The sequence below is a fragment of the Papaver somniferum genome, chromosome 3 (assembly GCF_003573695.1).
Source record: "Papaver somniferum cultivar HN1 chromosome 3, ASM357369v1, whole genome shotgun sequence".
NCBI classification, from domain to species: domain Eukaryota; kingdom Viridiplantae; phylum Streptophyta; class Magnoliopsida; order Ranunculales; family Papaveraceae; genus Papaver; species Papaver somniferum.
The window spans coordinates 184,705,697-184,720,343 of NC_039360.1; the positions used below are offsets into that span (position 1 = coordinate 184,705,697).

Here is a 14,647-nt window from a genome sequence, read left to right on the forward strand (position 1 = left end):
ATGCATGGTTTGGCATTCATGGACCCAAATGTTATTATTATGTAATTAAATGATGTTGGCTTCTTCAAATGGAAAATAACCTCCCATAAGAGCAAAAAGGATCACACCGCAAGACCGAATATCCACACCACCTTCGGTTCGTCGTAATATTTATTGTTTACCACCTGAAGTAGAGAAGAATTTAGAATGAGAATAAAACCAATGGGTTGTTCTGACGTCAATTCCTTATGTTAGATAGTCGTGAGACGAAGCATTTGTGTTGAGCTAGCCGTAATGTTTGTTCTGACCTCAATTCCTCCTAAGTTTTCCCTTAGCATCTTGAACCGGTACATGCAATGATGCGTTACTAGAAATCAGAACACTAAACTTGGGAAAATAGAACAAAGATAAACTAGCAGAGTATAGGATTGATAACAATAGAACGTAATAATTGAGTCTAGGTTAAAAAAAAAACCATTACTCTTCTATAACATGCAGATTAAAGTTTAACAAAATATCATAATAAAGTCTACCGTCTAAGAGACGGATAATACCCTATTTATACTAGCAAATAACCTAAAGAGAGAAATCCTAGGCTAATAGACAGAAAATGGCCTTCTTAAGAGATAAAATAGTTAAGGTATTCCTAAATAAAGAAACACTCTAAAGGGTCATATTATGCCCCTGCATCAACCACCTCAAGTTGAAAGAAATCTCAGCTTCATGAGTTTACGGATTTTTGCATACATCTTTGATGTCTTTTATGCCTTTCCTCGATCAAAAACAAAACCCAAATCCTTAGAGATCCTGAAACGCAATATGCAAGAAATGTTGTCCATGTCTTAGGATATCTCCAGCCTAGACAAAATATTGTGTACCTTCATTGTTTGTAACAAACAAGATGGATCAAGACCAAGCTTCTCTACAAGAGCAACATCCTTATGCAAACGTCTCTTAGGTACTTCTCTGCTTGTTGGGCTGCGAAACATTAATAATCTATCAAAAATGTCTCTTGTGTCAAGATCATTGCTCACCCCATAGATTAAATCAAGAACATGCCTTCTAATACTGATTTCAAAGTGCTTCAATGAAGTTATAACTCCATCCTGGTAAGTCTTGATCATGCCATCGATACCTATTACAATCTTGATGAGATACTCCTGAATGTTGGTTGTCACGCCCATCTTCCGTTTCGGCCTTCCCCGATCAAAAATGAAAGCAACATCGTTAGTGGTGGCAATGGTGTCAACCATGATGGTAGACACCATTGATTTCCTCAGCCCACCTTCTTGATATTCAGCACATAATAGTACCCTCTGGTCTGAGCTAGTCGTTAACCCACGACAAACAGATAAATAATTTCTCCTTGGTTTTCGTTGCACTAATTCTTCATCCCATCTATTAGCATTTTATACTCCTGTGTATTTCCTATTAATCTTGCTAGTGGTTGCTCTCACTTCTTGACGTATACTCCTTATACCAGCACAATCCTCGCTTTCATTACTGATACGAAGTGGAACAAACTCAACAACTTATTATGAACGACAACCATATGTAGTCTCAGACGTTCGGTTAATTGAAACCGCTAAGGTACCAAATGACGACTTTTTTGTTTTCCCACGATCGAAAACAAAACTAATTACACCATAAGGAATTCCATGAATCGTCCTCTTTGAAGCTTGTAATGCATTAAATAATCAGTAATTATCTTTGCATAAGACGCATTATTTCCGTTGCCAGTTTCTTTTAAAACAGATAAATGATGCAGCTTGTAAGTCCCGCTAGTCAGTAAACATTCCTTCGCATCCACTACCTTGAGAATAATATCGACCAATGAATTCCTTAAGGCTGCAACCAAATATTCTAGACAAACAGTAAGCATAATCACCGAGAAAATATAGACTACTCATAACCTCTGCTGATAGTGGATCAAGTCAGTCGAGATACTCTCTAACTCTTGTTGTTGTTGAAGGTCGTATACACAAATTATTCGCAATGAACAAGACGGAACATGAGAAAGTCTTTCAGCAAGAACAATAGTCGTTATTGTTATCTCTATATCCACTAACCGGATAGTCATCATATCCCGACCAGCAAACATCGTATAGCAGTTCCGATTGTAAACAGGTTCATCTGAAAAGGAGACATTTTTCAATGCTTCTAGTACCTCAATGTTCATATTTCTGTCAATAGTTGAAAACACTTCCACTGTTACAGTTTTGTTTTCATCGATGGTTGCACACACCTCGTGATGGATACGTCTTCTATCATCAGCATAAGCTTCTCTTTCCTCAACAATCTTAGCTTGAGCACCACTTTTGTGATACGTTGTGCTTGAGTAACACGCGGCTGTTCCAAGATTTCATATATAATCTTTTATCATAACACTCCTTCCCTTGTTATAGAGAATTCTCCCACGAATTTTACTGAGATAATTATCTCTACCAACTTCTTTGCGACTAACCTCTTCCTTGTGATAATTTGATCTCAAATTAGGATTGTCAACAATACATAAAGTTTGTACTGTATATAGAATTTGAGATTTTAAACTGAGATCATCAACTGCATATGTAACCTGATTCGTGTAAACTGAATGAGCCTGGTTTCAGGAATACTTATAATGCTTGTCTCTTCGCTGATAAAAGTATCAACAGGACCCGCTGTAAGAACAACTTCATCTTCAACTTCTGGACGGCTCGCAGTCGTAGACTAGTGGTAAGTCCCAAACAATAATGACTCCGTCTTCACTATCAAATTTATCATACTCCGATTCTTCACTGAAAAATTCATCATATTTCAGCTCTTCAGTCACGAATTCATCATATTTCGTTTCCTCACTGACCAATTCATCATATTTCAGCTCTTCAACGACAAATTCATCATATCTCAGCTCCCCCGACGTGTCTTCGTCACTATTAGCCTCAATAACGTGAACTTCTTTCTTTTGCACTTTGTTTGTGATCCAAACAACTATTGTTGATGTATTGGTTACCTTTGTGCTCTTACTAAAGTCAGGTTAGCGCAACTGAAACTTCTTATGCATCATCACCATGTTATTTGGTGGCAGAAATTGTTTGCACAACTTATGTTTCATGTGATCCCAAGTGTTGATTTTCGCTTTGCCTTGCCTCATACGCCTTTCTTGTAGTCTTTTCCACCAATATAGTGCTGAACCCTTCAACTTTAACTTGACAAACTTCACTTTACGAGCTTCGGTCATAGGCTGCCATTTAAAATATTTCTCAATGCTGGCCTCCCAATCTAGGAAATCTCCAGCATGTGTTCTTCCATCCATATCATTTACTTCAACTTTCACCTATCTGGTGTTCAAGTCAAGGGTTCCGATACTTCTTTTCCTTAACCAATCATCATGTAATTCATGAACAATACGGTTATGAAAAAGATTTTCATTAAACGCGTGTTCATCATCCTCTGATCCTCCTTCCAGTGAATACAAAGGGGTGCGTTGTGAGAATAATGGATTCTCATGAACAACAAAATGATGAATTTCATCGACCTTTGTGTGTTCATCTTCTTCAGAAAATCCTTTAGGGGAATCTAAATGCTTGCGTCGGCTCTCCGGTATCTCCATTCGAGCTTTCGCACGTCCCTGTCGCAACAATTCTGTTGCAACATGTCCTCAATCAAGGTTCTTTACTCAGTAGAATCTATGTGTCCATTACCTCTACCACCACCTCCATCTCTACCTACCATTGTAGAAACTAAGGTTTGTTGGTGTGTTTTGCTTCTAGCGCCAATTGATACGTTACTAGAAATCAGAACACTAAACTAAGGCAAATAGAACAAAGATAAACTAGCAGTATATAGGATTGATAATAATAGAACGTAATAATTGAGTCTAGGTTAAAAAAACCCATTACTCTTCTATAATCCGCAGATTAAAGTTTAACAAAATATCATAATAAAGTCTACCGTCTAAGAGAAGGCTAATAACCTATTTATACTAGCAAATAACCTAAAGAGAGAAACCCTAGGATAATAGACAGAAACATCATTCCTTAAAGAGATTAAATAGCTAAGGTATTCCTAAATAGATAAACACTCTAAAGGGTCATATTATGTCCCTGCATCATGCAACTAAATAATTTTTTTTTTGAATTTTAGAACTTTATAACTATTTTGATGATTCTTATCTTATTTTCACCTAATGTCTACTATTCGAGGGGTACTTTTACTCAAAAATATAGAAAGTAATTAATATAAAAAAATAAGACTTTTTCACCACATAAGGGGAGTTCCCTTTCTACGCACCCTCATATACTCATCTTATCTGTAATGAGGTTTTTAGGTACTGTATCAAGTTGGGCGCCATGGAATTACCAATTTGTCCACATTAGACATCTTTTTTCAACCACTTTTATTGTTTCCCTCCAAATAAAAAAAACTATCATTTTATAGTTCAGAGTATTATTCCCCTGCAATAAAAAAAGAAGTCATTTTCTGGATAAAACCAAGACTTAGCAATACATAAAGCATTGCATTTTCTAATACCTGGTTTTAAAATTTTGAGGAAAAATCTCGTTTGCAGTGTTCTCAAACCGAGCATACAACTATAATTTGGTTCCGTCCTATTGTCTATAAATAATCTAATACAAAGGTGTAATGGAAAAACCTCTGCAAACATAATCCATTTTGGTAAAGGCCCGACATAAATGGTACTTGACCAGCTGAAAAAAGAAGCCAACCAGAACAGAGATATAAACCTGATACATCTTTCTTACTAACATTCCCCTAGATATAGTAGATACATCAAAACAAAAGCAAAAATAGACTCAATTAAGAAAAACCAACCCAACAAACCAAATTTCACTACAAAAGCACTAATTGACAAAACTTAAACATATAATTCAATATATTCAGATTTACCTCGGAAATGGTAGGCAAATAATATCGGGAGTTGAGAAACCCCTGAACACTCCATAGCAACAACTTCACACCTGCATACACATCACTCCCAATCTGAAATGTCTTTTTTCCTCGTACTGCACATATTCTTGTAGATTACAAAAGCTAAAATCCTTTTTAAATTAAATTAAAAATGAGATCAATCGGTCTCTAACCTTTTAACTTGCTCATCGTCGCTTTCACTTGCAACATCATATGCACCGTCCAGACTCTGTTAGGGTGTTGATTCACAAATCAAACTAAAAATCCGAATTTAGCCATCAATTTAAAGTAAGCTATCAAAACTCTTAACATAAAATCATAATTTCGTCAAAAACTCAAAATAACAATCAGTTTTTGACAAACTTACTCGGAGTCTTGTTTTAAAGCATATCCAGTTGTTTTTTCCTCTTCTTCATCACAGGGGAAGCTTCCTCGCCTTCTTACGAAGTTCAACAAAACCTTTCATTTCTGTTTGTAATTTTGCATAGAAATCATTGTAATAGAGAATCAAGAACGCAAATTAGGTATGTTACCTTTCTTTCCTTCTAAGTGCTCTACAATTTTTCAACATCATTATTAAGCCATACGAATAAGAAAATATGAATGCGGGGTAAGCTCATCGTCAAATAACTCATTAACTTATGTGAATGATGTTTTCAAGCTTGCTACTCCTGCAGCTACATCAAAAATATTCAAGTAAGCAACATTATTAATACCAGTGACACCTCAACTATTTTTAATGCACATTTCCACCAGCAGCTGGCCTGGTGTAGTAAATCAATATGATGAATAATTCAATGCTTAGATAAAAAAACACAGTAATGTCTTACCAAATAAAGAAAGCACTTAGCATAAGCCAACATACTTGAAGTTACTATTACTGATCCATTTGGAAGGAAATGGAAACCACTTCACAAAACTAAACTTCGAAACATTAAATTTGAAGATCTTATAAACTATAAGATGCTCGGAATGATAAAAAAATTAAATGCAACCGTATATTGCATTCTACACCACGTTCTTAATTTAGAAAGAGTGCAAGTTATTACTGAAGTATCTCAGGTCATCCTATACTGGGGAGCAGCACCCCTATCTTCTCTTATGCGGTATGGGCATGTGATCCTATTCAAGCATGCTTACCCTACATACATGCTTCTCATGCTTTTCTTTTGTTTATTGGATTTATGTGCCAGTTTTGTCTTGACCCCGATGACTCATATTTAAGGTTATGGAGCAATCAACAATACATGCAATCATTTTAAGTCTCACCTTTTATATCTATTTTAAATTTAATCATTTTCTCTGCTGTAATCATGTCTTGACTAAATATCTCCACATAATCCATCAATTTTATAGAACCACTACAGACATGTTTTTTTTAACAAATTCAGTATGTGACCATCAATACCCAAAATTGCATTAAGTTTTTCTGTAAGGAAGTTCTAAACCCATATGTTAAATAAGCAAACAAACCATGTCAGCTAGAGTTTCAGTAATTAAGGGTCATATACCGAAAGGACGTCAGGATTATTACCTCTCATTCATTACTGGAATCTCACGACACTATAAACATGACACATAAAAACGAAAAATACAATCAAATGTAGCATTATTATTAACTAAATAAAATGATCAGATATATAAATGATTAATGACCCATTCACACATTTTTTGGATGACGACATACTATATAGCGGTTTAGGCCTAATAACTTCTAATGCACCATTTTCACCATCACCAACAAAGATCCAAGTTCGTGTTATTTTATATCCTTAGATGGCTTCCTAAAAAGATCTAAGATTGTTGGACATATTATCATGCTCTTCAAGGTTATACGCGAATTTGATGCAATTACTGATGATAACTGATTCTGATGCAATTACTGATCAAAAGCAACGACTTCAGGGCTTTTTTAAATGAACAAACCTTAGGAATTATTGAGATTTCTTAGTGATCTTTGGGGAAAGTCGTCAAACAACTAATACACATATTGGTTAATTCTACATGAAATCCATATACCATATAAGCTCTAACAACAACATCACCTAAGAGCAGTTCCTATGGGATGAACAAACTCAGAGTTTGTTCATTTTGCTCCCACTATGGAATGAACAAACATGAAAAATGGATGTTCAAATCAACAGATCTGTTGATTTGAACATCGAGTCGGAACATCCGGCGCGCGTCTGTGGTAAGGACGCGCGACATCTCTACAAACGCTGGCGTCAGAGGGGAAACGCCAGCGTTTGTACTTCAAACGCGAGTTTTTACTTACAACGCCAGAGTCCTTACTAGAAACGCCAGCGTCTGACCCAATGGCGCCAACAACTCCATCTGAACGGCTGAAAAATCTGGTGATCCAACGGCTACATTTTTTGAATTCTATAAATACTCCTCATTTCAACTCTAAATTCACACATTCTACACATTCTTCTCTTCACTCTCAATTCTTGATTGAACATATCTCGGCCCCGGTTAGTTCGACGAGTTCTGTATGCTAAAGAAGAAGATGAATCTATTTGCAAAAACTATGTTTTTTTATCTAGCCAGCTTGCTTCGTCAAACTATCCATGAGTGAATTTCTGGGCGGTTATTCACGATGGGTTTTGCAGTTACACTCGAAATCCGAGTCGTCATTCTATATGCGACATAGAACATCGTTTTGGTACAATTAAGAAAGAAGTAAGTGAGTTTGCAGCTTTAATCATACAAGTAAATCGATATCGACTGAGAGGTGAAACTGATGTTGAGATGGTAACAAGATCTTTGGCTGAATGACGAAGATGGAAAAATGTGGTTTTTCCTTTCGATTTTTTTTTTTGAAATCCTTAAGGTGTTGATAAAAATCTGATGCAGAGGTTTGCATCTGTTGTAGCGGGTTAACTGCAATTGCAAATATACCTTGTATTTGGTACTGCACTCTTTCTCCCATATACCAAACCCCTCGCTTTGATTCCGGATTGAAAAAAATAACTCTACGCTTAGAATAATCAACAATACTTACTCCAACATCATCACTATACTGAGGTAAACCAGCGTAAGGGAGAACAACTACGTTGTTGTGGCTCCGAGTCATCTGATATAACCTGTAAACAAAACTGCAACCCAAGACGTCGTTGCCAGTGTTCTTGTCTAAGTTGTTCTTTATATACATGTCCAACATTGGAATTAATTGTCCCGTCTTTTAGGGTTGGTTTACAAACATGGAAGTAAGTATACCACCAATACTGCAAATTACTCCATAATGTTAGTATATTGACTAAATAATCTACATTTGTTCATAAAAATTATTTAAATTTAGTAATAATAATAAATTTAAAAATAATAATTTTGATATTTACCTCTATGATGCTCCAGAAACCAGTGAGGTTTTTATCGCCCATGGACGCTTTATCCAGCGCACAGTACAATTCTGCTAAAATTGCAGATCCTTAGTCACAATCTGGTGCTTTGTCGAGATCTTCTAACGCTTCAAGCCAACCAACATGAGCAACAAAAGTTGAGTTTGTAAAGAATGCCTGACCCAGTACCCATAAGATAAACATCCTTTCGAGTTCAGGATAGTCATCTACATGTTCTGGGTCTCTGTCTTTGGTTAGGAAAATCTTCAAGGCCGCACATCTAATCCCACCTCCTTTTAAATCTTTATAATCTCGACGCATGTTTGTTTCCAAAAACTAGGGACAAAGCGTCTTCCATTAACTATTTGACATCCGTTCGTCTTGGTTGAATGGTGGCGGGTCTCCTTTTCCACTTGGAATCCCAACAATGAAATACAAATCAAGGGGAGTAATTCCTATTACAAGTATAATATCAACTATGATTAATTCTTTTGATTATTTAATAATTATTTAAAAATTTAATTTAACTTAAGTTAAAAAAACTTACCAAATTCGAAATCCATAAAATGGAATGTGTGCGTCGTCATCCACCACCTTTCTACCACTGTTTTCGGAATTTTTTTGTTATGTTTTCTAGGATTAATTCGATAAAGCGCACACCAAGGATATCTGTCAACCCTTTCTCGGACTGCAGGCGGTAGACGAACATAAACAGAATTTAATTCTGAAAATCCACCTCTCGTGACATAATAATCCTCAGACCGTTCACAATGCACCGACACATGACCTGGGACTAATAATGGAGCAGCAACTATATTTGGCGAAGCAAACTCTGCTTCTCGATTTTGAGTAAAATCTACACCTGTGTGAGGCAACGGTGCCGATTCATTGTTCCGATCTCTTTTCTTCTTTATATTATTCACCGCTCTTCTCACTATGTTCATATTGTATAAAAAATTTTGATTCAGAAGAGTTTTAGAAGAAGGAAATGGTAGTGGTGTGACTGAAAATGAAATCAATACAACGAATTTATAGTGTTGAAATTCGACCATTAGAAATATAGGCGTTGGAGAGTCGACCGTTAGAGACTTTGTTTCTAACTCCCGCGTCATCACATCGAGCGCCCGAGTCGGGCCTTCCAACGCCCGCGTTTTGTCTGCAAACGCCAGAGTCTGTTCTTCGGTCGCGCGCCTGTTTCTCTAACGCCCTATTCTTTACCATAGTGGAAAACCCAATTTGGCCATCCACGTGGCTCAACAAATATTTGAGTTTGGCCATTGCCATAGGAATTGCCCTAAATAGTTAAACTCCACGTGGGAAGCCATGTTAATATTTTCTAATTCAAATAGCATGAACACAAATGAATCAAATTACTTACCCAGGCCATAATCTTCAAGTAAACCCTGCGCCTTACTAAAATGATCAAACCTCAATGGTTCCAACGTCTAATTAAACATCTCTGATCACCCATTAAAATCTTACACCAAATATAACAAACAAAAACGATTTCAGAAAACCAAATAACTTTCTTTATATCTCGATTTTTGACAAATCAAAAAGCTAAAGAAAAAAAGTAATCGGTAATAAATCAAGAATCGAAGGAAAACAAAGAAAGTAGCAAACTAAATTTTTGTCTGATTCGGAATTAAGAAACTCTTACCTAAAAAAAGGTGAATTAAGTAAAAAGTCAGAACATGAGTTAAAAAAGATGACGATTATGATTAAAATCAAACTAAACAGAAAATAAATCATCATGAAGAAGATGCTAGACATCCATTCACACCCACAAACTCAAAACACATCAAAAATCAATGAACAACAACAACAAAAGAAGTGATTAGTAAACCCAAAAAATTTAGAAAAACACGACAAGGAGCAAAAAGAATAAACAAACAAACCCTAAAATCATAACTACACAAATGAGAATAAAAAGAAGAAAACATTATTACCTTGCTGTGAATCGAAGTTGGGAATAGATACATCATTGTTGGTACACATATTCTGCAAACATAAAACGTAAACATCATATTAGAAAAATATCAAACGAAACTCATATAATGCATTAGCAGACTTAACTGGCTTGTTTTTTCAACTAAAGAAGAAGACCGACTTTAATCTTAAACCGGAAATATCATCAAGGGGAATCGATATTTAGTAGGAATGGTAAGAATCTACGTTAGTTTGGAAATCTTAGATCAGTTTCTCAAATTATATTTTATATGAATGGTAAGCACCTCCCTTACTTAGGAGATTTGGATTTGTTTCTCGAAATTAAAGTATATGCATTAGGTTTGTCTAAACTCTCTACAAGTATACATGTCAAATTCGACGGTTCCGATTTTAAAGGAAATGTGTAACTATGGTGTAAGCATGTGATATTAAAACTCAACCAATCAGAATGAGGGGTTTCGTCGACCTACTAACACATAAAGAGGGTGAACATTATCATTCGATTTGGAGCATAAGATCAAATCAATTTGATTAAAAATTAACGGCCACGAAATGTAAGGGGACTAACTTGTTTTTCATCTAATCAGGAGCGAGAGTTTTGTTCACCGGCCAATAGGAGGGGGAGATAAGCACAATTCTCAACATAGAGTGGGAGATGTAGCTGGTTGTTTAATTTATTGATCGATTGATTGATTGAAGATTTGAAACTCTTGTTAAACGTTTATTCGTATTTGTTTTTTTTTTTTTTGTAATTTTTTTGTAATTTTTTTTTCACAAACCTACTCGCCCACAGGTGACAAATCAGATTCTCTTCAAAAACAAAAAAAAGGTGACAAATCAGACGGATATGTCATGTAGATGGAATGGACGCGGGTGATACCAAATGGGCATCCATCCATCCTCACCAGTATTTGGAATCTTTGACTTGGCCCAACTCGCCAGTTCACTTGACTTAGGCGCATTAGTACACTGGATAACCAGTAAAAGCATTTACACCCTACTAAAACCCTAAAAATTGCAGAAGAAGGAAACGATGGTGAGTGCTAAACCTAGTTTCAGAAAACAAGACCAAAATCAGAATAAACGCTCTTTTCAAAACCCTAACAAATTACCACTTGGTCCAAACAGAATCAAAACAAAGAAGAAGAAGAAAGACAATGAAATCAGTGGAACCAAAACAAAGAAAGAATCAAAAGTTATTGCTTCCACTAATCTTCCTGCTTCTCAGCAACTTAGCTTCTTCCTCAATTGTTTCCAATCCTCTAATGGTATCAAATTTTCTTCTCTCGAGTTGGAATCATTCAAAGGTTCGGTCTTTTACCAATTTGTAAACCGTCTAATCATTGTTTTAGTGTATGCTTTTGCTATCGATAATCCATAGGAATTATACCCCAACGTTATTCTAACAAACCACGGTTCCATGTCGATAATCTGTTACACTAGAAGCCTCAATAGTTAGAGAATCCTCCAAAATGGATATTTATCGTGTCGCCCAGACCGTCATTGTAACATTTCCCTAAGCGTTTATTTCCAGCATGGATCTCTGACTGTTTGTCGCTAAATCGGTGCCCCTTTGATTCTCCTATCTTTGACACCATGTTAACTATCTTTTGCAGTAGAACCCCAATAATCAATTTTTTGAGACTGAGGAGAGGCCCCATGATAAATGTCACATTATTCAGTGTTTATAACCGGGGAACTCCTTCATCTGATAGATGTTTATGTTTTATTTTATTTTATTTTCTATGTGCAGATTCGTGCATTGTCAAGTCACCTGTAGACCTAAAGCAAGATGCTGATTCTCTACACGAACATATGAAGGTGGCTTTTGGAAAGTCATGGAAAGCAGAGCTCTGCGAAGGGAAGATTTCAGAGGGAAAAGTTGAGGCAGGGAATCCTGCAGTTCTTGTTATTAGTACATCTGCACTAAGATTATTGGAGCTTCTCAGGTTTGGATGCTTCCTTATGTTCGCATAATAAGACTTAACATGTTTGAAATCTTAAAAAAATTAATGATTAAATCATAACGAGATTACTTTTTGCAACTACTGTCATAACATTGTCTCATATAATAAGATTGCAGTTGAGGATAAAACTTCTGTTTGTAAAACTATTTGCTGTGATCATTAGGGGCGTACGGCCGTTGACAAAAGGGTGTCGTGCTGCAAAACTGTTCGCAAAACATATGAAGGTTGAGGAGCAGGTACTTATCTATTTCCAGGTTCAGTTATTATATATTAAATTTGAACTGTGACACCCAGGGCATAGGAAGGAAAGATACAACATTGAAATATCAAATAATTGTATCCTATTAGACCTCTTGTGGCACAAATAATATTTTAACTGAATAGAGAGCATGTATATGGATCCACTACCTCTTGGATCAGATGAATTTTTTTTTTTGAACCTTTTTTTGAACTTTTTTTTTTTGCTGATGTAGGTGATGATGTTAAAGACCCGTGTAAATATTGCTAGCGGTACGCCGAGCAGGTTAGATGAATGAGTTTCCTGCCGAAATTAAAATAACTTCTTATTCCTTGTTGGATTCACCTGTTGCTATTCTTTGTTGGATTCACCTGCTGCTGCTAGTTGTTGTGCTTCATGAGCATATTTCCTGCAACTTTATATATAACCATACTTCTTTCTCAGTCGTGGTAGTTGTTAGTGATGATCATATGATTTAGGTTCTTCCATATAGTTGCTTTTATGTGTTTTTAGCCGTATTTGACAATTCTCACATTTAGATTGACTCAATGAATTTCTGGTGCGGAAGTGGAATCCGCTGCATGCATTACATAAAGTGCAGTCTGATTCCTCTTATGCATGCAATAGTTGTCAGAAAACTGTATTTGGTGTTTGACATGTGTGGGTGCATTGTTGGACTTTAAGATCTTCCATACAGCCATAAGTTGCGAGTCTTGCGACTTCTTTGTGAATATAGCCCTGCTTGCTCATACAAATTAAAGAAAATTGTATAAGAAATCGTTTTCACTATTTCTTGAGTATTATAAAATTGATAGCATATGCGTTGAAATAAAGTCTACGCATACCAAGTAGTGAACGAGTGTTATCTGGTGTGTTGACCCAGTATTTTTCTGTACGTTTATACTGGCTGATCTATGGTTTTTGACATTAAAAGATTTAAGTCAACCAGTTCTCTACCAGGAGAAAAAGTGTCTGACCTGATGTGGTTGTATATAAATAAGTTTATTTATGGAATCACTTATGCTCAAATTTTCCTTATTTGATAGTGATTCTGTTTCATTAAATGTAAAGTTTCCTGCATGTAGGATTAAGAAGCTGATCGACATGGATGCATTGGGGCTTTCACGGTTAGCAGTGATTGTGCTTGACATGCACACGGATACCAAGGGCTATTCGTTGTTAACTCTTCCGCAAGTCAGGTATATAACAAGTACATTCCACTTGTAGCCACCACTTGCAGGCTCTTTCTTTTGCTTTCTTTTATCTATCTATCAACCTCATTTTAAGTTCTCAATAACCACATCATTACTAATTTTTCTCATTTTTTGCTAGCAATGAATTCTGGGACTTGTATAAAACCCACTTTGAACAGCCGCTGATACGAGGTGATTTACGTATCTGTCTATATGGCCCTATATCCTGCAGCAGTGAGGTAAAAACTACTGATGAACCTCATGATGATCTACTGTAGTTTTTTGTATGTGAAAGTTTTGACCAATATTAAGGAGTGTTATACAATAGTGTAATGCACGATAATTCAAGTACTTTTTTTTTACGGAGAGATCATATTTATTCAATCTTTTAAAGCGTTAAGTTTCACTATACGGGCCGCTCCTAATGCTCTTATGATCATACGTTTGTTCGACTGATAAATATTTAAGGAGGCATATGATGACTTTAGTTGCTTTCCACAATTTTGGAAACCATCTCAGTTCTTGTAAGTAATGTTTGCTGGGAGCCTGCACAGGTATATTTGCGTCAATGTCCTGGCATGGGTACCTTTTGTGTCCTAGGGAGCTAAAACCTAACTAGAGGCAGTCCACACAAGTGTTGATCACTTTCCTTGCTGTTTGATTTTTCTATACCGGTCGTAACCAATCGTCGCCAGACCTACTTATCCTGGTTCTGAATTCACCTATTCAAGTCGTGAAGTCTATCACATGTAATGTCAGTCCCAGCAAACGAGTAGGGTTTCATGTTTCTTTTCCTTTCCTGTTTTAAGTTTTGTTTAATGCGTTCATCGTAAGTACAGGCTTTCTTTTCTAATCTTTTTCAGTGAGGAAATTACTTTCAAATGAAATTTTCAATAAGGTTTCACCTATTTACCACCCATGATTCTCCTAAATCCCACCCATAGTAAAAAGAATTTACATTTTATAACCTTCTCAAATGTGAGTATCTAAAACCCACTTAAAAATTGAAACCATAGACAGACTGCTGCTGCCATAACCCACAGCCATTACCTTAGGTTAATCGTTCATACG

At 36.0% G+C, this 14,647-nt stretch overlaps 1 protein-coding gene across 1 annotated transcript; it reads left to right on the top strand.

Annotated features, from left to right (window-relative positions):
- The first annotated feature begins 11,154 nt into the window (after positions 1-11,154).
- Positions 11,155-13,969, top strand: LOC113361956 (protein CMSS1-like). The gene is made up of 6 exons (XM_026605020.1): positions 11,155-11,485; positions 11,932-12,127; positions 12,309-12,381; positions 12,619-12,668; positions 13,469-13,582; positions 13,716-13,969. The coding sequence occupies exons 1-6, from the start codon at positions 11,212-11,214 to the stop codon at positions 13,852-13,854; spliced, it is 846 nt and encodes a 281-aa protein (XP_026460805.1). The 5' UTR covers positions 11,155-11,211; the 3' UTR covers positions 13,855-13,969.
- Positions 13,970-14,647: the final 678 nt, after the last annotated feature.

Excerpts from the sequence above, each read along its gene's own strand:
- LOC113361956 (XM_026605020.1), top strand. The coding sequence starts at position 11,212 with ATGGTGAGTGCTAAACCTAGTTTCAGAAAACAAGACCAAAATCAGAAT. Across the intron at positions 12,128-12,308 it reads AGATTATTGGAGCTTCTCAG|GGGCGTACGGCCGTTGACAA; the intron begins GTTTGGATGCTT and ends TGTGATCATTAG. Across the intron at positions 12,382-12,618 it reads ATATGAAGGTTGAGGAGCAG|GTGATGATGTTAAAGACCCG; the intron begins GTACTTATCTAT and ends TTGCTGATGTAG.